This window comes from Cyprinus carpio, chromosome B5, assembly GCF_018340385.1.
Source record: "Cyprinus carpio isolate SPL01 chromosome B5, ASM1834038v1, whole genome shotgun sequence".
Lineage (NCBI taxonomy): Eukaryota > Metazoa > Chordata > Actinopteri > Cypriniformes > Cyprinidae > Cyprinus > Cyprinus carpio.
In genome coordinates this window covers 21,852,871-21,874,483 of record NC_056601.1, presented here as the reverse complement: position 1 = coordinate 21,874,483, position 21,613 = coordinate 21,852,871, and the positions used below count along the sequence as shown (strand labels likewise).

Here is a 21,613-nt window from a genome sequence, read left to right as displayed (position 1 = left end):
AAATGCACAAACTGGAACAATATATAGACCTACTTTTTCCACAGTTGTGATAGTGACTCAAACATAGGCTACACTGTCTATAATGTTGATAGTTATTTATGTTTTATGTATTTTTATATATCTCTCAAACTGAATTTGCTGTTTTGAATTTATTAAAATGTCTGCCATATATATTTTTAAGTCATTTTAATTTAAATGTTTAAGATTAGGCTACCCATCATAATTGGCAGTTTGGATCCAAGTCGAATATTTTATGATTTGTAGCAAGCAGAAATTCAAATATTAGCCTAAAATCAAAGTGTATATAGAGTTAGCCTACTTTGAAACAAACGTGTTTTCCCATAAAGAGAAAGAGAAAATTTGATATCACAAAAGACCTCCGAAAGAAAACGTCCGATCTTCTTACAGCAGTGGAAATTTGATGATCATCTGAACGGTGGTTTTATTTTTATTTTATTGTACTTTTGATCTTTGGGTGAAATTTGACCCTGTCATGTGTCAGTGAGATGCACCCGGTCATGACGGACGTTTGGAAACGTCAGAGCGGTCTGATCGTAAAGACTCGTGTCACGTGACCGCCGTGAACCGAAGAGATTTGCAGGGTTCAGGGATTCACCCACTACTGCAAGTCCAGCGGAACGCAACGCGCACTTCACGCCATTCACAGACCGTTTTTGAAACGCAAAGTTAGGTTGTGTGTCCTATAAGGAGGGGTGATCTTGAATAAATCTTTTCGGACGAAGCTCAACAGTGAAGCCGAAGCTCTACTGACCGGAGCTCTGCACTGTTAAGAAGAATACAGCGTTTGTTTTAGTCCTCTGAGTTTAAAAATGGGTGCGATACGCTTCATACAGTGATATCAATTGTAAATACAGCCTTACAGTGTACCAGGAAAGCTTGTCCAGGACTTCAATTCCTTTTGAGAAGATTTTCAAGTCGTCTTTCGGACTTCATTCAAGAAGAAATCACTTTTTTTTTTCATCGGTGCGGACGAAAAAGCATTTATTTCTGTGCATCAATGGGCGACGAAATAGTTTAACATCGCATAACTTCAGGTCGTGTACCTACATCGAAGAACCGGATCTCATCCATAAAATACAATTTGACCACATGTCAAGGTTACGATAGCGGAAATCCTAAAACGACATTCAGCTCTATAATTAAACAAACACGCCGTGTATCCGCTGTTTGTGTCCGATACCTCTAATCTGAGATGTTTTTGTAGATTATTAAACTAACAAGCTCGTGGACGACATTGGTATTGTGCTGTTGCGATACCGTTGCTGGCGTTTCACGCTTTCGCGGGATTATAGTTTGAATAAAATCTCTGGATGGACGGAAACGACTATATTTCATGTCGTGTGGATTACTGAGAGAGAGGTAGCCTACGCGTGGGAATCGAGACACCTGAGCCGGATAGCTACCTGTAACTTTTCTCTCTCGAAAGCTCTTCATTGCGCTTTCGGTCGCTGGTTGACACGGTCTTTTTTATTTAACTCTTAACTGATTTGGTATAATGGACGTGATAGCTGTAGATAAAGTTCACCAGCATCACAATCCAACAGATTCTCGCTGGGAATTCGTCGCTGGACTGTAGACGTCGGTCGGAAGATATTTTGGAGGAGCGCTGTTGTTTATCATAAGAAACGGGATTTAATCGTGGAAACTACTACGATGTCCGTTATAGTGGAAACTCTGTTGCTGTATATGTTCATTTCAGAAGGTAAGCCCGCTTTTGCACGCTTGGTTTTTTTCATATCATACTTGTTTGCTAATTCACGTTTGGCTATTGTGAATGACTGCAGCGGGTTTTAGACTATATATGTTTGGATGTTGGGCTGCAGTGGATTTTCTAAGTCTTAATTGGTAATTCAACACGCATACACTAAAGCGCAGAGCTGAAAATCAACCGATTTGAACGCTTGAAGTTCTTGTTTTCTTGCGATCTCCAGCCTTGGGGGCAACGGAAGTGTCTAACGCGCTTTTTTGAATTCATATAGCCTGCAATGCTTTGTGTTTTTGAACATAACATACACTTATAATTCAAGCATAGCAACTGTCCGCAAGGTGGGAGCACGACTAAAGCTTGAAACCAACCGTGACAAACCTTACAACTGACAACTTATACTGTAGAGATTCATTAACGTCGTCTTTTAAAGAGCTTAACTATTATTATTCTTAGCAGTATATATACTGTAAATCAGAAAAAAAAACGTATGGTAGAACATTATAGTTGAGCAATTAAAGCTTTAATCTGTTTTAATCTATTTAAAGGTGTTTTTTTTTCTTCTGGCTGTTTCTTTTGATAGATTAAGTGTTGCATTATTATTTTAGGGAACCTTTGTTTTATTTGGATTATTATTTCCTAAATATCTGTTGCTTGTTTACAAGGCATCAACACCTGTTCAAGTTCATTTGATTTGCTCCCTGTTTGTCCTCTGCAGTTTCAAATGAACATGGTAAAATAACATTGTATGTTTATCTGATTGCCAGTCTGCAGTCATATGAATCCATTTATGTCTCTCCCTTTCTTTCTTTCTTTCTTCTTTTTCTTCTTCTTATTATTATTATTAGTATTTTTTTTTTTTGATCAGCTATCACAGCTGTCTCTCATTGTTTAATTAAAAGGTAATCAGGATAAATCTAATTTGAAACACACAGTCATGAATAGGCTGCTTTAGAATCAGAATCTTATTATGGCAATATAGTGTGCCTAAGATTATTACATTGACAGTCCTCAGTAGATAGGAGACATGCCTTTGAAATATTCCTTTGAGGTCTGATCCCTTCCCTTATTTTGCTTTCATGAAACCATAAGAACAAAGGCAACATCATTTGGGAGTCATCAAAGTCCCGAGGGTTCGTAATGTGACTTGACTGTAATCTATCATGGTATTTGACAGAAGCCTGGAAAATATGAACACAAGAAAGAGAGTTTCGTTTCTAGAAATGTTTTGAATTTTCAACTATGAGTTATTCCATGGGAATTGTTAGTTAATTTAAATTTGATCAACTTGTTTAGATTTCACTCTTTCGTGATTCATACGCTGAATATATATTAGGAAGTAGCGATGGAAGGTCAGATGTGCTCATAATGTCATGTGTCAGGCACTGTCCAATACAATTGCACATGTTTTGACAGCAATGCCACTCAGTCATGCGTTTCCATTTGTAATCCAGACAGCCTTCATCTGCGGTTGATACTGATGTAGTTGGGCAATAAATTGGACTAGCACAAGTGTGTCTCCTCTGCTTCCAGTTACAGAAGTGACAGACAGGAACCAGGCATAAAGATCAAGTCTTAGCAAAACATCAACAAACCTGAGACGTGCCGTGAGCTCTCTAGGAATGTCTTGTTTGTTAATCCACAGTGTTGCACCTGTGCGGAGAGCCCTGGTTTGGTTTCAGAGCTGCTTCCCTGTGAAACCAAATCATCTGGAAATAAATCGCTTTGTTTTGTACTCTTGTTTTATTTATTAGGCCTGGGAAAGAGCATTGGTGAAGCATCACTGCCTTGATTGTTAGACCCATGTGCTTCCCCTCAACCTTACGACACACTATCCTGAAATTATTCTTGACAACAGCTCTAATTGAATTCTGATTTAGATGACTCCTCTTTCATGGTCTTATAAGGTTTGAATTTTTTTATATATTATCATACATTGAGCAGAACAAAGAAAAAGCTAGTTGTGTCTTGTCGTAAATGCTGCGTTTACTCAGGAACAAACTTCATAGGGAATGTTTATGCAAAAATAAAACATCTGTCATCTTTCTCCAACTCTGATGTTATTCCATTTTTTTTTTTTGACTTGCTTTATTCTGCAAAATATGAAAGAAAATACTTGTCTTTGAAAAGCATGTTTTGTCCAGTTTTGGACCCCACTGACCTTCATTGTATGGACCTTAATTGTATTGTTACAATTTTATTTTTTTTTGAATTATTTCTACTCATTTATTATGTTTGATGTGTAAATGATGACAGAATGCAATTTTTGGGAACGTTTGGGAACTATCGCTTTAAGGTGCTTTAAGATAAAATATTGGCAGCTACAGCTTATTTCGAAGGTTTAAAGTTAACATCCATCAAAAGTTAATGATAAGCATTAAATAACTTGTAGACCACAGATGTATAAACTCTAATAGATAATTGGCAATCTTTCTGTGAAAGTGTTTCTTTGAACTTGTTTTATTAGACAGAAACTCTCAGGTAGTTTCTTTGTCCATTTCCTCTTCTGTCCATTTCATGCTCACCTTTTGCTAGTTTTTGGCAAGCCAGCTTGAACACTCCTTTAGGCAAGCAAGGAGAGTGCTCATTTGTTATTAATTGGCCCTGCTTTTTTATCTACTGCTTCATATGAAGTCCTTGACAAACTTGACAGAATATGCTCAGGTTCACCTGGAACTAATGAGATTTCTTAATGGGATTTAGGTTTGTGTGACATTTGTAAACTCAACCAGCCTAATTACCAACTGGATAAGGTATAATTGAACTAGCGCTGCATGAGAAATCACATGCAATTGTCATGCGCATCTTGTCAGTTAAGCCAGTTCTGTGATTAGTAGTTGTTATTGATGACATTTTTTTATGTGGTTAGTAGTTTATTTCAATGAGATGTTTTTAGATGGAGTGGTATTCAATATAGAGAGCTAAATCGCAGATCACATTCGATTATGAACGCGATATTGTGTTGCTTGTCACTGATCTATGGCTCTGTGTAGTAAATGGCGCTCCATCTGAAAGCATGTGATGGAGATTTACTACTAATCACAGAACAGGCTATACTGATGAGATGCGCATGAAAATCGCATGCAATTTATCGTGCAGCCCTAGTTTGCACCTGAACGAACATCAAAAAGGAAAGGTTTTAAATTGAAGTAGGATTTTTGCAGAATATTTAATTTCAGCATTCCTGGGTTAAAGAAAATGTCATTTTATTATCTAACATCTGGCTTACACATGCCCTTACAATCTTTGGCACGGCACATGAAATCGTTGATTAATGCAATAATAGCATTAGCGGGCACCAACAGTGAAACTGCAAATGTTGTTCCTTGAGCTATACTGAAAGACAGCATCTTGAAGGGGTGCTTCCTACAGATATGGTATGACTGAAGACCCCCCACATCGGCCCTGAGGGCACAATGGCCTTTCTTCTGAAAGAACGCAACTTGTTTATATTCACTTCACATTGCCCTTTAAAAGGAAGATCTGTGATCAACAACCGCACCAGGATGGCAACATCCCTTAAAATGTTTTTTTTATTTATTTCTTGAGAAGCAAGGCCTAATAGCATGAGATGGCTGTACTTTGCCATCTTTAAAACATCCACTTTGAGTTTGAAGTTGACCCTTTGTCATGTGAGATAAATTGCCTCTCCCCAGGCAACCCGCCTGACCCATCTGTCAACCAATCAGGGAAAGAGACATTGCTTGTATCCTCCAGACTCTTTAGTTTGGTACCTACTGTGTCCATTCATCACTTACACCCTTCATTGTCATCATATACAGTCATCATAAAACGATAGCTCTGAGAATCACAAGCAGGAATGTCTCCCAGACAGCGGGGATGAGGAAAAATCACAAATGGTCGACGTTTGCGGCATCTTGGTTTTGGCGTGTTTTTTTGGAACGGATGTCTGCATGGTGTTCTTGCTTTAATAAGACTGCGGCTATGATTAAATGGCTGACTCAGGAGACTGTAACCTGTATTTCCTACTCTTGTTTCTTGCCCGTTGTTTTATGCCTGTCAGCTGCACAGGATTAGTGACTTGACAAAAGGAATGCTTATTAATAAGAAAATTGTCTGTAGCGGCAGGAAAATTAAGTAGATGTGAGATGCATATTTTGTTAGGCTGAAAAGGCTCTGTAAGGCTATTAATTAGTTGACTAGGAGCATTTGCTCGGACAGAAACAAATAGATTAGCTGGGAAAATGCCTCTTGCCTTTTTCGAGAAGAATTATCATTATTGCAACCACTTTCAAAGGCTTAGGCTGTGATGGTAGAAATGCGCCAGCCGGAACAGATTCAGCTTTACCGTTTATACCGTGATAGATATGTTTTGCATGGCTATCAGTGGGCTGGACTGCTTTACGTTCTTTACGTATTAGAGCAGAAGAAAAAAATAGAAAAGGAAGTGGGGTTATTCAAAAATACATAACACAACTAACCCAAAACATGTCAGGACCAGATATATATATATTATATATATATATATATATATATATATGCAGAAAACCATGGAATTCAATAGGTCCTATTCCCAAGTCCTAACTTTTTTTACATGACTGTGTGTGTGTGTATATATATATATATATGTCAAGCTATGACTTTCCTGTGATAGAAGATCAAGTTCATACTGCACACCTGTACTTGGAAAAAAATGTTTTCTGCCCTTCAGTCTAAATCACTGCTACTGTAATGCAAAAATAGTTGCTTGGGTTTTCTTTTTCCATCAGTGGTTGAACATATTAATGTCTTTTGATATTAATTACTACACTAACACTGTTAAACGACTAAAAATTGTTAAACAGGTTGTCAAGGTTGTAAATAGCACTGTGAAGTCCAACCATTGTCAGCATCCACTGGACATTTTGCCTTTACATGTGAGACTGTGATCTGTGATCACTGCAGTGGAAGCTGAAGAAATATGGCCAGATTTTTGCCCTCCAGCATTTCTTGGCTCCTCACGTGTTCCTGTTTGCCTCCCTCCCTTCCTCTCTTCCTCCATATCCGCCGCTGCCTCTCTCCCTCCCTCCAATATCTCATGTGCGACAAATCTGCAGAAGTTGCTTTTACTCCCAGTGCCCAAGCCAGCTAGATGTCCCCTCAGCCTTAAAGCCTTGCTTCCTTTTTTTTCCCTTACACTGCTGTAGGCCTTTGTTTGGCATGAGGATTTCACAACCTAAAGTAAGCGAAGTAAGAATGATTAGAATGGCAAATTGGTTGGGTCTGCAGTCCAGATTTTGAAATCAGCTGTCTCAGACTAATGTGGGTGGTAAAGGACTGCTTCATCATTACTTTCCCTAATTGAACGACACCTGTGGCAGGAGAGGTGATGACAGCGACGAGGGTTGACTGGGTCAGTGTAGTCTCAGCGTGACTCATTAGTCTTTCTGCTGGGCACTTGGGTTGCTGCTTGGCTGCTTTTAAAATTCCTCAAGCTTACACAGTGACAGTAGCACAGTAACCTCAAACTGTGAGTGCAGAGCCACACTGAGGGGGAAATGTGTGTGGGTTGACTGAATGACTGTGTCACTGTGTAATATTATGCAACAGTTGTAATAGAGTATTAAAAGGGGGCATAATCTATGCTTTCGTCGACCAAATATATGCGGATATCCCAAAAGCGCATCTGTTTGTGCCTGCTGAACATTCAGTTTGAAAACCACAACTTTAATAGTGATAGTGAGTTTGTCTTCCTTCCTTGGCTCTTCTGGGAAGGGTTTCTACTAGTTGGAAAATAGCTGTGGGGATTTGCTTCCATTGAGACACAAGCATCATTGAGGTAAGACACTGATTTTGGGTGATGGGGTAATTCATCCCAAAAGTGTGCAGGTCAGTCAAGTTCTTCCACAAAATACTCAGTAAACCTTCCTTCATGGACCTCGCTTTGTGCACTGTGGCATTGTTGGCAGGTTGGAACATAAGGGATAAGACACATTCTACTAGTCAAAGCGGTACAGAAACTGAAACTCATGTTCTGATATGGGATTACATAAAGTAAGTGAAAAATACCTGGTGGAGCGGTAACCCTTTAGTATAGGGAACAGTTCTCACTATTTACTAGTTGCTCATTAGCATGCCTATTATCAGGGCTCGAATTGAGGGGGGATGCGAGGGGATGGCATCCCCCTGGTTGAAAAAAAATTACAAAAAGCATCCCCTTGGTAAAACCACCATCCCGCCCTTACCATTCCCTTTGGATTAATAATGTGTATTATGTAAAACTTATCATGCAATTTAAATGTTAAAATTCGGTACTTATTCACAAACTAAATAGCGGCGATTGGCCAATCAGAATTCTGTACTGTAACAAGACACTCACAAGCAGAAGCGAGTTTTCGTCATTTTGCGCGCAAAATAATTCAAGCGCAACTTTTGAAGTTCTTTAAAAAGAAGGCAACAGAAAAGGTATACTTTTACCTTGACTATAATTTAAAGACATTCCCCGACATTGTTGTTGTGCTGTATGTGTGGCTGTGAGCGATTGAGAGACGATAGTAGAGCTGACATTATCAAGTCACCGACTTTGCAAAAACTATACATTATAGGGGTTTGAGGTTTTTATTGTATTATATTGTTGTTGTTGCTTTTTATTATAGGGGTGTAATGCCCTTACAATTCATGCAATGAAAGAAAAAAATACCCATGTATGAGTTTTTACGTTTTTATATTCATTACACAAGCAATGTACTTTTCTGAATATCAGCACGTGTGCGAGCACAAATGTGCTATTAATTTTATACAACAGTGCATAGCAACATGGTGTTTCGTTCCTTGAATGAATCAGATTTTGAACGATTCAAGTGAGCCAGTGATTCAACAGTCCATTCAGATGGACTCACTTGTTTCGTTTCTAATTGAATCAGCCATTTTGAACGAATCGTTTGATTTGAATGATTCAATAAATCATTTATAAAAAAAACATGGACTTGCTGTCACCTACTGGCGGTTTTATTGTCATCATTATTTATCCATGGCAGGCCTAAACCAGCCAAGGTGCCAGCACAAAAACACATTTAGCAAAATATTGACCACAGTTCCTCCATTTCAGGCACCAGAAGGAAAAAAGCTTTTATATAATCGTTTATTTAATAAGGCTAAATTTTCATTAAATAAAAACCTTTTTAAAAATTACACAAATTTTGTAATCATTATGTAAAATTAGCTACAGGAACACCTGTACCCCCCACCACCAAAAAAAAAAAAACCACACCATCCCCCCTGAAATATTTTTACAATTCCATCGCTGCCTATTACTAACATATTGGCAGTTTATTAGTACTTATAAAGCACATATTCTGCATGACCATATTCTACATCTCTAATCCTACCCAATACCTAAACTTAACAACTATCTTACTAACTATTAATTAGCAAAAAGCAAATTGGGAGTTTATTTTGGCAAAAGACATAGTCAATGATTTTTTAATTGCGAGAATTGGACCTTAAAATAAAGTGTGACCGGTGGATCTAATGTGTTCACATTGTATTTATACTGCACACATGCATGCTTACTTTACTTTATTAATAGAAATACAGTAGTTTCTTCATCAAATGTAGTACACGTTGTAATTTTGGACGCAGGCACTAACCTAAAGAAGGTTTTGATTTTATGCACCTGCTAGTAAGTAGGTGTAGCCAAAATAGCCTGTTAAACCTGTTTAAGGGGGTGTCCACATACTTTTGGCCACGTAGTAGTGTTTGCATTTTCTCACTTTAAAATGCAACAGTCTAGTAAGTCCACATGGCTACATGTTGTTGTTGTTGTTGTTGTTGTTGTTGTTGTTGTTGTTGTTGTTGTTGTTGTTGTTGTTGTTGTTGTTGTTGTTGTTGTGATGAACCATAAAGAACATTGATGTGCAAACAAGATACATCTTACATTAAAGAGCTTACGCATTTAAAGTGGCTGATGACACAACTGCAGTACATGCTTATAAAAAAACAAAACAACCAAACAAACAAAAATACAGTTTTCGTGCATTGGTGTAAATGCTATATGCAGTAGTTATGGTTATAGCTATCTTTCTCTGTACAGTTTACAAGCTCTCTCTCTGCTGCCCTACACTCGTATTTTAAGTGCGATTCATTGGCCAAAAGAGAGAAAACTCAAAATAACCAAAAGTTAGAGATAAAGTTAGCTGATTGCGTTATTTATTTTAATTTCTATAGATTTTGCGATAATATTGTTACCATGAATTCTGATTTAAAAAAAAACCCTTGCAACGTTGTTGGTATTGCTATTCCTGAGTGACCTGATTTTGATGCTTAGTTTTCTTTAATGTTCTGGATGAACTGTGAAGGAGCTTTGCATTTTAAATATATATTAAAGGAGCAGGGAAATACTTCCATGATGTGACCCCTTTAAAGTAAGAGCGTATTTATATTGCTAGGCGTAAACCAAAAGTGTGCTGTACGTTTTTTGGCCTAGACCGGTTGATTGAGTTGAGAGGATGGGCCATTATTCCCTTCAGGCCCTGGGGGAACTAAAACTGAGGAATGAATAAAGTTTACTGGCCGTTTTATATAGAGCTTTATAAGACAGTATAAGCTTTTCACAGGACATGCAGTTGCACAATATTACCGGATCCTTCCACAACTATGAAACCACATCTTTACTCCTGAAACACCTCACAGCTGTCTGCCAGAGATCTGAATTAAAGATTACAAGGACAGCTCAGTCAGCGTGTGATCGTACACTAGCTTTGCATATTAAGGCAATAAGCTCCAAAAAAGGTGAAGGATGGTGTGCATAAATTCTCTGACAGGTTTGGAAGCGCTGGCAAAAGAACAATACTTCCGTTCATGACAACCGACATGTCTATGTCAAATCCTCAGACAAAATGTCTGAGGGAAATGTTCAAGATCAACATTTTTACATACCCAGAACTCCTTAAATAGCTTGCAGACTGCTTCCAAGCTGCTCATCATATCAGAAATATCCCTCCTGAGTCAGTTTGAAGTTGACTATGAAGATCCACATTCCTCCAAGAATAACCGTGGTTGTGGGTGACAGGCCATTCTGGATAGATGATGGCGACATTCAAAGTCTTAAGTATGAGAAAGAGGGATGCACTTCCTGTAGGTCTGATCAGAGTATCTTTGTACCTGCAGAAGTCATTGAAAATCAACTGCCTTCAAAGTGGTGTCAGTTATTATGATAAAAGATTTAAATCTATTGTAGAGTATAGTATTTTTGTGTGTAGAGGAGTAATAGAGAGATCAAACCTGTCTGTACCCATTCTGTCTCTGACTTTATTCTTTGTTTTGAAGACAGTAGAAGCTGCCTCTAAGTACAGCAGTGCTAGTCTTCCCTGGAGACCTCAGTGGTGCCTCAACATGGTACTCATCTCTATGATGGTCATGTACAAGTGTGACCCTGCTGTTTTTTTACTACCCAAAAAGATGTAGAACATGCTTGCTCTTGATACACCCCATCCAATTGGCTTGTACTGCAATTCTAGCATTGTGGCCTGGAGGTTTTTATTTTTATTTTTATTTTTTTTCTAGTTTCAGCCATCATATGTTGAAGTGTCACTGACAGCCGTATGTTTCTTCCTGTCCTTCCAAGCTCTGCCGGAAAACCTGGCAAAACTGCCAGTCTGCTAGGCACTGAGATCAGTCAACAGACATTCATGTTTCCAAACTACTTTGATGTGATGCCTGGCAGGCGATCAGGTTTTCAATCTAGATTGTTCATTACAGCAGTTTCATTAACCTTACAAGGATAGTTTACACAAAATGAATAATTTACTCTCATGCTGTTCCAAACCTGTAAACCTTTTTTAACCTGTTTTTGTCCATACAATGACAGGCAAATGCTAGTAACATGTTAGTAATGTTTTAAACATTCTAATGACTTCTGGAGACATGGTTAAATAGTGATGGTAGTAACTGATTACATGTAATCTGGATTACATATTTAGATTCCAAATATTAAGTAATGGAAATTAAAGTATATTACACTTTAAAATGTTCACAATCAGATTACAGTTACTTTTTTATGGATTAGCCTACATGATGAGGCCTAGATGTTATTTGAGCAATGACAATAAGTTATTCATAATTTATTGATTCTCTGTAATTCTTAATTTTTTTTTTCTCTTTGCATTATATATGGAAAATTTAATGGTGAAGTATAAAAGTAATTTAAAGAGTAAACATTACCTAAAATGTGCAACCTAGATTACACTACAGTTTTCATCATGTAATCAGTAATGAACTACACTTTTGTAAGTAATCTGCCCTGCACTGTTAGCAACATACTAGCAACTTTTAAAGGCATACTGAAAAAGCATTTTTAAGCTTTTAAAAACAACTTTCTGGACAGGCTTTCCACAGACAACATTAAAGTTTTTGTCTTTTTTTTTTAATGACTTTGTTTGCCCATATTCTTTTCCTCCTATCCCAGTTTAATGAGTGAACCAACAACAGAAGACAGAAGTTTTGGAAGACTTAATACAATTCTGTTTTGTGCCTTTAGTAATGTAGAAATTACATGTTTCACCTTGAACGTTCAGATTGTCAGAGGTTTTGTCATTTTTTCTGTTTTTTATTATCAACTAACTTGTTGCCTGCAGTGTTGCAATACTCAGTAGGGAGCTCAGGAGAAGATAGGAGAATACCTTGCAGAAAAATAGCTTTCCAGGCATTGTAAGCCATTTTTATTGTTGACTAAAGACATGGCACCAGTGAGACTGTGACACCTCCTCTGGTAGAAACGGATTAACCCCAGACAAGCATGTTGCAGGATGAGGGATGAGAACACCAGATCCCTGAAATAAGCACTGGGACTCATGGGAAATCAAACTCTATAGCGAGCGAGAGAGCAACATGCGTACAACTCAGAAACGCACTACATCACACATCATGCCCTTTATATCTCATGTTCCCAACTGATGTCAAAACCCAGAATCCTCTCAAAGCCATTTCAAACAAACACACATACACGCACTGCGCCCGTTTATCTTTCTGTTTTTCTTTTTCTCTTACGCACACAAAACAGCTGTGAACAAGAAGTACTTCTGACTAACTTAAAAGAAGTTTATAGCAAAGTTTATTTTTGTTTTTATGCATTGGGCAAACATTTCACTTTGCCTAAATGCATTGTTGAATGGTATGATGACTAGATTTTGACACTGATTTTTATCTCTGTGTTACTCTAGTGTTTAGTTTTGATTACTTTTTTTATTTTTTTAATGGCTGATCCTGAAATTTGGAGAATAGAGTGGCTGATGGCTGATCTTTAATGACAGGAAATATGAAATTGAAAATGCTGAATTTAATAGTTCTCAGACATGTGCTGGGATGACTTGGATTGCATATGAGTGTTTATGATTTGAAAATGTTTTAGCAGCTGTTTCTTTGGCCTTGCTTGTATATGCATTGTATAAAAAAAACCCTGCAGGACAAGTTTACCCTAAAACACAACACAATCTAATATTAAATTCAAAATATGAAAAATGAAAGTTTTCTTCATTTAAAAAAGTTTTACAGAATATTTCTAGAGTTGGTGATCTGTTACTACAGATTTGTTTATTTTAGAAAAAAAAAAAGTGAAAAAGTGATGTGACATAAAGCCAAGATTGGTGATCCATACTCGGAATTCATGCTCTGCATTTAACCCATCCAAAGTGCACACACACAGCAGTGAACACACACACCCGGAGCAGTGGGTAGCCATTTATGCTGATGCACCCGGGGAGCAGTTGGGGGTTCAGTGCCTTGCTCAAGGGCACCTCAGTCATGGTATTGCCGGCCCGAGACTCAAACCCACAACCTTAGGGTTAGGAGTCAAACTCTTTAACCATTAGGCCACGACTTACCAGCAACATGCAAACAAAATGTGTGCTTTATATGAGACAACCTAAACAAAAAAAAAGGAAAAATTTGTCTTGTCGCCTGTTTGGAGCACTGCTGAGTTGCTGGCTATGTTGAGCGTTCCAAATCTGTCACTTACCAGGTTCCGTCTCTATTACAGTATTGCCTTAGTAGGCAGTAGACAGAAATTTCACTGTTTTGGAACAGACCCACAGGCACAACCTTTTGTTTATATACTCATGATTTCACTTCTTTCAAGGGCAACAGATCTATAACTATTAAAATTTCTCTGAAGCACCATCGTTCTAGTATGAGTCAGAATGATATTTGTATAATGGTCTGTGAAATGTTTAAAGAGCCTGTGATGAACAAAGCAAAAATCACATCTCCAGGTTATTTCTCCCTACAAGCCACTTCAGATGTGGCTAATGACTCAGGAAACATTACTGCATGGATTAAGTTGAGCTTGACAGTTCTCACCCAAGGGCTTTGTTTTACTTCTCTCTATTTTTAGGTTGTGATTTTTGTGGAGGGTTTTGGTAGGTTTTGTACTTAATGTGATTTTGATGAATTTTTGAAGTTTATATGTAAACATATTAAGCATGTGTGTCCCAATGCAATAATGCATTTATATTTGATCGTCATAAAAATACCATGTATATAAATGACAGAAAATAATTTTACTTGCTTAGAGTGGGACTTCCATCATGGTCTTGCCCAAATTTCCTGCCCCTTAGAGTGATTAGTCAAAAGTCACAATAATTCTGTATGATTTCTAGTGCAAATCTGGGCAAGATTACCCTTTAAAATCTTAAAATTGACTACTTATATTATATTTGTTTTGTTTGCTGTAGCACCCAAACCTCCATCCTCAGTACTGTTACATAAAAATACCTGTGTATAAACAATGAGACTGGTCTTATTACCAACACACAGATCTGAAGACTTCCTCCATGTGCAAAACAGCAGCCTAACAAGATATTGCTGTCTGCCTCTCTAGATATTGCTTTGATAAAGAGACTATGGTATTTATGAATACACAGACGTATCACACATTTCTTTTCCCAGACCTTTTATGCCCTCAGGTTCAGGATAATTTCCTAGCATAAATGTTATTTTCAGCAGTGGTCATAATTTTGTCATAAAAGAAACTGTGATCAGATAAGCATGGGAGCGTTTCTCATTGTGCACCTGCAGAACAGAGCTATAATTTAATTTGTTAAGTAACAATAGTCACACCTGAGGCACATTCTCAAATATTTAAGGAAGCCTCTCACTGGGGCTTCATCATTTTTTTTGAGCAAGAATTTCTAATTTGATCGAGCTGATATAGTCATCAGAGAGTATTTAATGAGGTGCACCTCGACCTTAGATACGGTTAAAGTTAGTGTTTTTGCCCAGACAAAATCTACCATTATAAATGATTACAGTCCTGGATGCTGATTGGTCAGTATAGCATTCCAACTAGTATCAGCTGATGTGAAACACCTGCTAACCTAGATACTGTGTGTATATTAGTGCGTAACACCTGTAGAAAACAAATATATACATTTTAAGTGTTCAAGTGATGTTGTCAGTGATGTTTGGGACAATGATTTTGAATGACTTTCTCTTTAATGATAACCATGTTTTAATTTTAATGTTTGTTTTTTTGTGTGTTTTTATTTTTGTTTTTTGTATGTATGTATGTATGTATGTGTTTGTTTGTTTGTTTGTTTGTTTGTTTGTTTGTTTGTTTGTTTGTTTGTTTGTTTATTTATTTAGGTGCTCCTGTAGCTCAAGTGGTAGAGCATTGCGTTACGAAGCGCAAGGTTGGGGGTTCAATTCCCCGGGAACACATGATAGGTAAAAATTGATAGCCTGAATGCACTGTAAGTCGCTTTGGATAAAAGCATCTGCTAAATGCATAAATTTAATTTAATTTAATTTAATTTAATTTAATTTAATTTAGGTAGTGCAGTGAAAATCCCCATTTCCACCATCAGGGCAATAACGAAGAATTTCCAAATTCCAATCAACAAAAAATATTACAAATTTGCCTGTAAGAGAACATGTGTCTATATCGTCCTAATGCACGGTGAGGAGGAGAGTTTGAGTGTTTTAAGACTCTCCAAGGACTACAGCTGGAGAATTGCAGAAAATATTTAAGTCTAAGGGTCAGAAAACCTTTAAAAAAAAAAAAAATCAAACATCACCTACACCACATGTTGTTTGGGAGGGCTTCAAGAAAAAAAAAATTCAAGAAAAGAAAATGCTCTCATCCAAAAGCATATTCAGTCGTCAGACACGACTGGAACTTCAAACGGGACTGGCTTCTATGGTCAGATGTCAATAAAAAATGAGCTTTTTAGCAGCAAACACTGAAGATGGGTTTGGTGAACACAGGGATAAAAAAGTACCCCTTGTGTACAATGAAATATACTGCTGCATTTTTTATTATGCGAAGTGAAGCACCTGCAATCCATTTTGCTCTAATTATATTCACAATACAGCAAGAATAAAAAGATCACTGCATAATAAAAATATTGAGGAATCAAATTTTAATTTAAATATTATTGTATAAAGAAATGGGTTAATGAAAAATAAGAGTGCAAAAAAAAAAATGTATGTATATGTATATATAATTAAAAATAAAGGTGCCTAAAAGGTTCTTTACAGTAATGCCATATTTTTTTGTTCCACAAAGAAGCATTCAGTCAAAGGAACCAATTTTTTTTTATTTTTTTTTTTATTTTTTTTATACCTTTTTATAATCTAAAGGACCTTCATTGGCCACAAAGGACCTTTTGTGAAACAGAAAGGTTCTTCAGATGTTGAAGGTTCTTTATGGAACCATTTAGACAAAAAGGTTCTTCTATGGCATCGTGAAGCACTTTTATTTTTAAGAGTCTGTGTATGTATGTGTATATATATATATATATATATGCTCTTTTTTTGTTGCATATTTAATGTGAAATAGGGCACTGTTATCAGCTGCGCCAAATATTCAGGTGTAGAGTGCTTCCACATTGAGCAGATGGGTGACTTTAAATGTATTATTTTTCTTTTTCTAATTGCAGTTGTATTTGCTGCTGTTAATTGCTCATGAAAATGTATCATCTGAATCTTGAACGCAATTTGCAGTCGACAGCACTCTCCATTGAGATGCTAATGACAGCCCTTCTCCATGAACCTAATCTTTTGTCGTTTGCGAAATTGTTTTTCTTGTCACATAAGGAGTCCACTTCTTCCTCTGTTCTTTTCTCAGCAGGATAAGCAGTCGATCAATCAGTTTACTTTAAGTTCTGTAAATGAGTGTCTGCTTGCTATTGGAAATGATTACAAAGTAGTTCATTCACCAAAGTATTCTTTGGTGGCCTGATTTGCATTTTAAACAAATGCTACTAATCATTTGGATCTGTGTTCCTGTAAACACTCAAAGATTAGTCAGAAATGCTTATGAGAATAAAGGCTGAAAATCTGAAGATTTGAATAGTGGTGCAAGAGGACTCTTTGACCACAGATTTACAGCAAACTTTTGCATATATCAAGCCCATCCTGACGTAGCATGTTCATCTTGTGCTTTGTTCACACATATCATCATTGCATTCATTTGCAACTCCTCTCAGAAAAATGGCCAGGTTTACTGATTTACAGTTATTACTCTTTTATGCTCTTTAGAATAACATGCACCAAATAATCATTCAAAGTTAGTCCAGGATAAATGAATCATGTTGCTTTTACTTTTTTTTTTTTTTACAAGCTGTAGAAATTGTAATTTTAACGGTGAACGACTGTAAAAGTGCTACAGTAAACATGGTTATTGGTTAACAGTAGTTAAAGTTCCTTTATACACTGTAATTGTAATAGATCCAAACTGTAAGTCATACAAGTTCCTTTACGTTTACAATAATAATAATAATAATAATAAACTTATTTACAGTGGTTAAAAACATTCTCTAAATTTTTGAGGTGACTTGGTTTTGGTATTTTGTCATAATTGCGTAACTGGTTTTTGTTATCAGTTTTGTTTACTAGAGCTTTATGTTAAAACTTAAGTTGTTTAATTAATATATATTGTATTGTATTAGCCTATGTGCTACCATGATGGTGTTTTGTATTTGTATGTCATTGTGTACCTTCTGAATATTAAGCTAGTATTTATTTCAGTTTCTGGAAATGCTTCTTGTGATGAACTTTGATTTGCCACCACCTGTATTATTATGGTGATTTGTCAATATATGTTTAAGGTACAAAACCGATTTTAGTAACAGCATGACTTTTTGTTATTATTTGCTTTGTAAATTACAGTTTTAAACTGAAATTTCAATTTGTTCTGTAAAAATGTTAATATTTTTTTTTTTTTTTTTTTTTAAGTTTCACAGTCATGAATGATAATTATAGACTGGAAAAGAGCTGCTTGAATATTCTTTATAAATATGTTGTACTGTCCATTTCAGAATGCGAATAGGTTAATTTAAGTATCCGGTTGACTTTACTGATTAAGGTGCAGTCCTGGTAGGAAGAGTTTTATCAGTATTCTCTGGGATCAGAGTCTCTCTCTCCCTCTCTTTCTTTCTGTTTTTTTTTCTTTGCATGAGAGGCCACTCACAACTGATCCTCTGTTTGCTGCCGCACAATAGGTACCAGCGTTTTTGGAAACAGTACAAACCTCTTTCCCTTTTCTCCCAACCTTCACCCTGCAGTCAGCGTTTGTCCTAGATTTATTGTGTGTTCTCTCTCTGTGTGCTCTCCTCTCTCTTTCTCATCCTAAGCTTTCCACTGAAATCTATTCTTCAGTGTCATTCTGATTTCCAAACGGAGTGAAGCTACAACTAAACTGAGCGGAGGAAGTTCCCCATTTTACATTTAAATTATTCCCATTTGTGCAGCCACATGCCTGAAGCTAGACTGCCACCTGTCAAAGAAATGTCTTCTGCCATTCTGAATACTTGACCAGAATTGTATTTTCTTCAAATGTTTGTGCAAATGTGTCACTTTGGCTGTGATCTCATGTTACCAGTGAGAATGAAATGAAATGGAAAATAGTTACAGCATAACTCAAAATTGCTGACTGTTTGAAGCCCAGTGCACCCGGTTCTGGCCAAAAGAATTTCTCTCTGAGGAGAAATTTGGAAATGTAAAATAAAAATCATTTACATTCAGTCTGCAGTATTTTATTACATTGTGTGACATTCTTACTGTAATGGATGACATAGTTGTGTGTGAGAGAGACGAAAATGTTTATGGGTTTATTCTTCTCTATTCTATTAATTTATTAAACAAATAAGCACTTAAATTTAAATATTAATAAAGGAATTTTTTATGGAAATAAAAATGAAATAAAATACGTTTATGTAATTTGATGTAGCAAAATAACTAAAACTGAAATAAAGAAAGAGAATACAAATGACAAAACATCAAATTTGACCAAAACTTGAACTGGAGATTTTTTTTTTTAGAGAATATATTTAACAATCTTCACTGCTTCACTGATTAATTATACATTTCATGGAAAAACTTTTGTCCATCAAATCAAAGTCTTTTGCGTGTTTACAAGGACGTAAGCACGTGACAGAATTGATCACCCCGTCAAAGCTGTCGTGACACAAGCCCTGTGACCCTTGATGTTGAGCAGTCTGCCTTGCTTTTACACAGAATACAAAATGGCAGAGCAAGAGAGTCAAATGCCAATTGAAGAGTCAGGCAGAAGAACTATATGACTCAAGACCTCAGCTTCATTATCTGTCCTTCTCCAGTGTAGCAGCTTTATAAAACACAATTTATGCCATTTATTCAGTTTGCTCTTTCCTCCACTGTTATGCTACTGCATAAGCCATTATGAAAGGAATCAAAAGAATCATCTTTTTCAGATCACGTTTAGATCTCAACCCATCTAATTTGATCTACAGAGAACTGGGATTGTTATTGGTTGGGCTTCAACCATCAATACTAAAAGAAGATGAGTTATTCTTTTTAGTTTATTAGAATTAAAATTCTCATTAAATAGTGTTTTTGTTCTCAAGTCAGGGTTAAAACAAGAAAAAGAAAAAGTTTTCAAATGTAAAAAAAAAAAAAAAAAAACATTTTCTTAAAATTATTTGATATCTTGTTGTGTAACCAGGAATAGGCTGGTTTCACTGGTAAATTTTAATGAGAAATCTTTAGATATTAGGGATGTACATCTCCATAACAGGCCGATGTACATTACAGATACATGTGAAGGAGCTACCGATGTGATGCAGTATACCATTCACCCCTATTACGATGCAGTGCGATCTGATTTCTATTTGATTCAACATAATGCGGTTCAATGCAATGGAAAAACAAAATGATGCTATGCAATTCAATACGATACAGATAGTTCGCTTTTATTTCTTTGGTTCAGACGGACAGCAAATCATAAATTAACTTAAGTGCCTTCTGACTTCTAATGCCTCTCTCTCCGTAGTATTGTGGTGCGTTACCATTTTTCAGTTGCGCCCTTAAGAAAGGCCTCTAGGTTGCTCTTGGGTTTCTGTCCCTGTAAGAAATGTATTGTCACCTTGTATAAGCGAGCATCTGCATAATGACAGATTTGATACATGTCTCTTCCCGTTAAGGGATGCAGGGTTTTATAATTTATACCATCCGGTCCTGTCAAGTGGCATTGCACATTCTATGTCACTAGGCGTAGCTCTGTTGTAAGTAGCATTGTAAGGACATTGTCTAAGCACCCCACCACTGGGTGTTCCATTGACCCACTCACTGTGCATATGTTCCCTATGCAGCAGAAATTAGTCAGGGAACTAAAGCTGGATTTGTTCTAGCAAGACGGCAGAGTGCTCCCATAAATACCAGTGTACCACCCAAGGGTCTGTGTTAATGGACCGCAGTTAACAAGGTTTCGTCAACCATTTCTTCGCTTTTGTAAGGACAGATCACTGGACCCGGGCCACATCGAAAGCTCTCCATGTATCTGTGGAAGCCAGACTTCATGAAAAGGACCAAATGTTGCTCTTCTCACAACCTTAGCCCTATTACTTTAGCCAAAATAACTGCATTATATAACAGCAGCCAAATATGCTGAACATTAAATATGATTTTCACCCGGAACATATACTTAAGGCAGATATGTGCAGTTTTTTAGATGTTAAAATATCGTCTTCTATTCTATCCCAGCGTAATGTGTGGAGACATACAAGTAAGCCATTCAAATAAATGGATTCCTCTGAAAAGTGTAAACATTGGCTTTCACAACATTACTCTGCTTGAGCTTCTGGAGATGTCAGCTCAATATCAGCCAATGGCCTGAGCTTGGAATTGAACTTCCTGTTTGGATCCTCATCATTAAGTACGTTTACATGCACTTTAAGGTTTGATTTCAGTCAGTCTAAAACATTTATTCATCTTTTTAAAATGTCAAGTAAACACTTTAGGTAACACAGTATTTTAATGCTGCTGTAAGACTTTTAGCTTGTTTTTTTCCCCCTGATCGCCCTCAAACATTTTTTTATTATTTTATTTTGTTTTAAAGAAGTGAGTTTAAGTGATCATTCAGCTAAAATGGTGGATTGCACAGCAACAAATTCACGTCCCCAGCTATGTACTGTATTTACGACAGTTACAGTATGTATAAGTATCAAATTCTATAATTGTAGGGGTCTCCAAAATCCCAAAAATACACAAAACTGCAAACAGTAGCTTTAACGTGATTCTGGCCCTGTATTGAGATGCATTTTCGGATCCGATCACAAGTGGACAACACTACATACAGGTGTAAATGGGGTGATGGTGTGGAGCATTATTTCCCCTTTTAATGCAGGCACAATACATACTAGTTGGTCTTTGGCTGTACTCTTTGCAGTGTGTTTCAATGTAAGTTTTTTGGCTTGGATTCAGGCAGTGAGGCGTCACCACAAGTCCTTTGATGTCAGTTGTGTCCAATAGTTTTAGTTCAACTGTAATCATACCAGTAAGGTTTTTTTGATAAGTCACTCACAGACCTGGATCATGCTCTTAGCTCAGCTTTGTCCAGCATGTGCAGTGTACTTATACATGAATCAAATCACGATTGGCCTCAGCATTGTGCACTTGCTCCAAAAGACAGAGCCA

At 36.8% G+C, this 21,613-nt stretch overlaps 1 protein-coding gene across 1 annotated transcript in view; it reads left to right on the top strand.

Moving 5' to 3' along the window:
• The first annotated feature begins 573 nt into the window (after positions 1 to 573).
• tmem132e (transmembrane protein 132E) overlaps positions 574 to 21,613 on the top strand; it is a 337,170-nt gene continuing 316,130 nt past the window's right edge. The window contains exon 1 of the mRNA XM_042724909.1: positions 574 to 1,723. Within this exon, the coding sequence (XP_042580843.1) occupies positions 1,675 to 1,723 (49 nt within the window). The 5' untranslated portion in view covers positions 574 to 1,674. The remainder of the gene's footprint in view (positions 1,724 to 21,613) is intronic.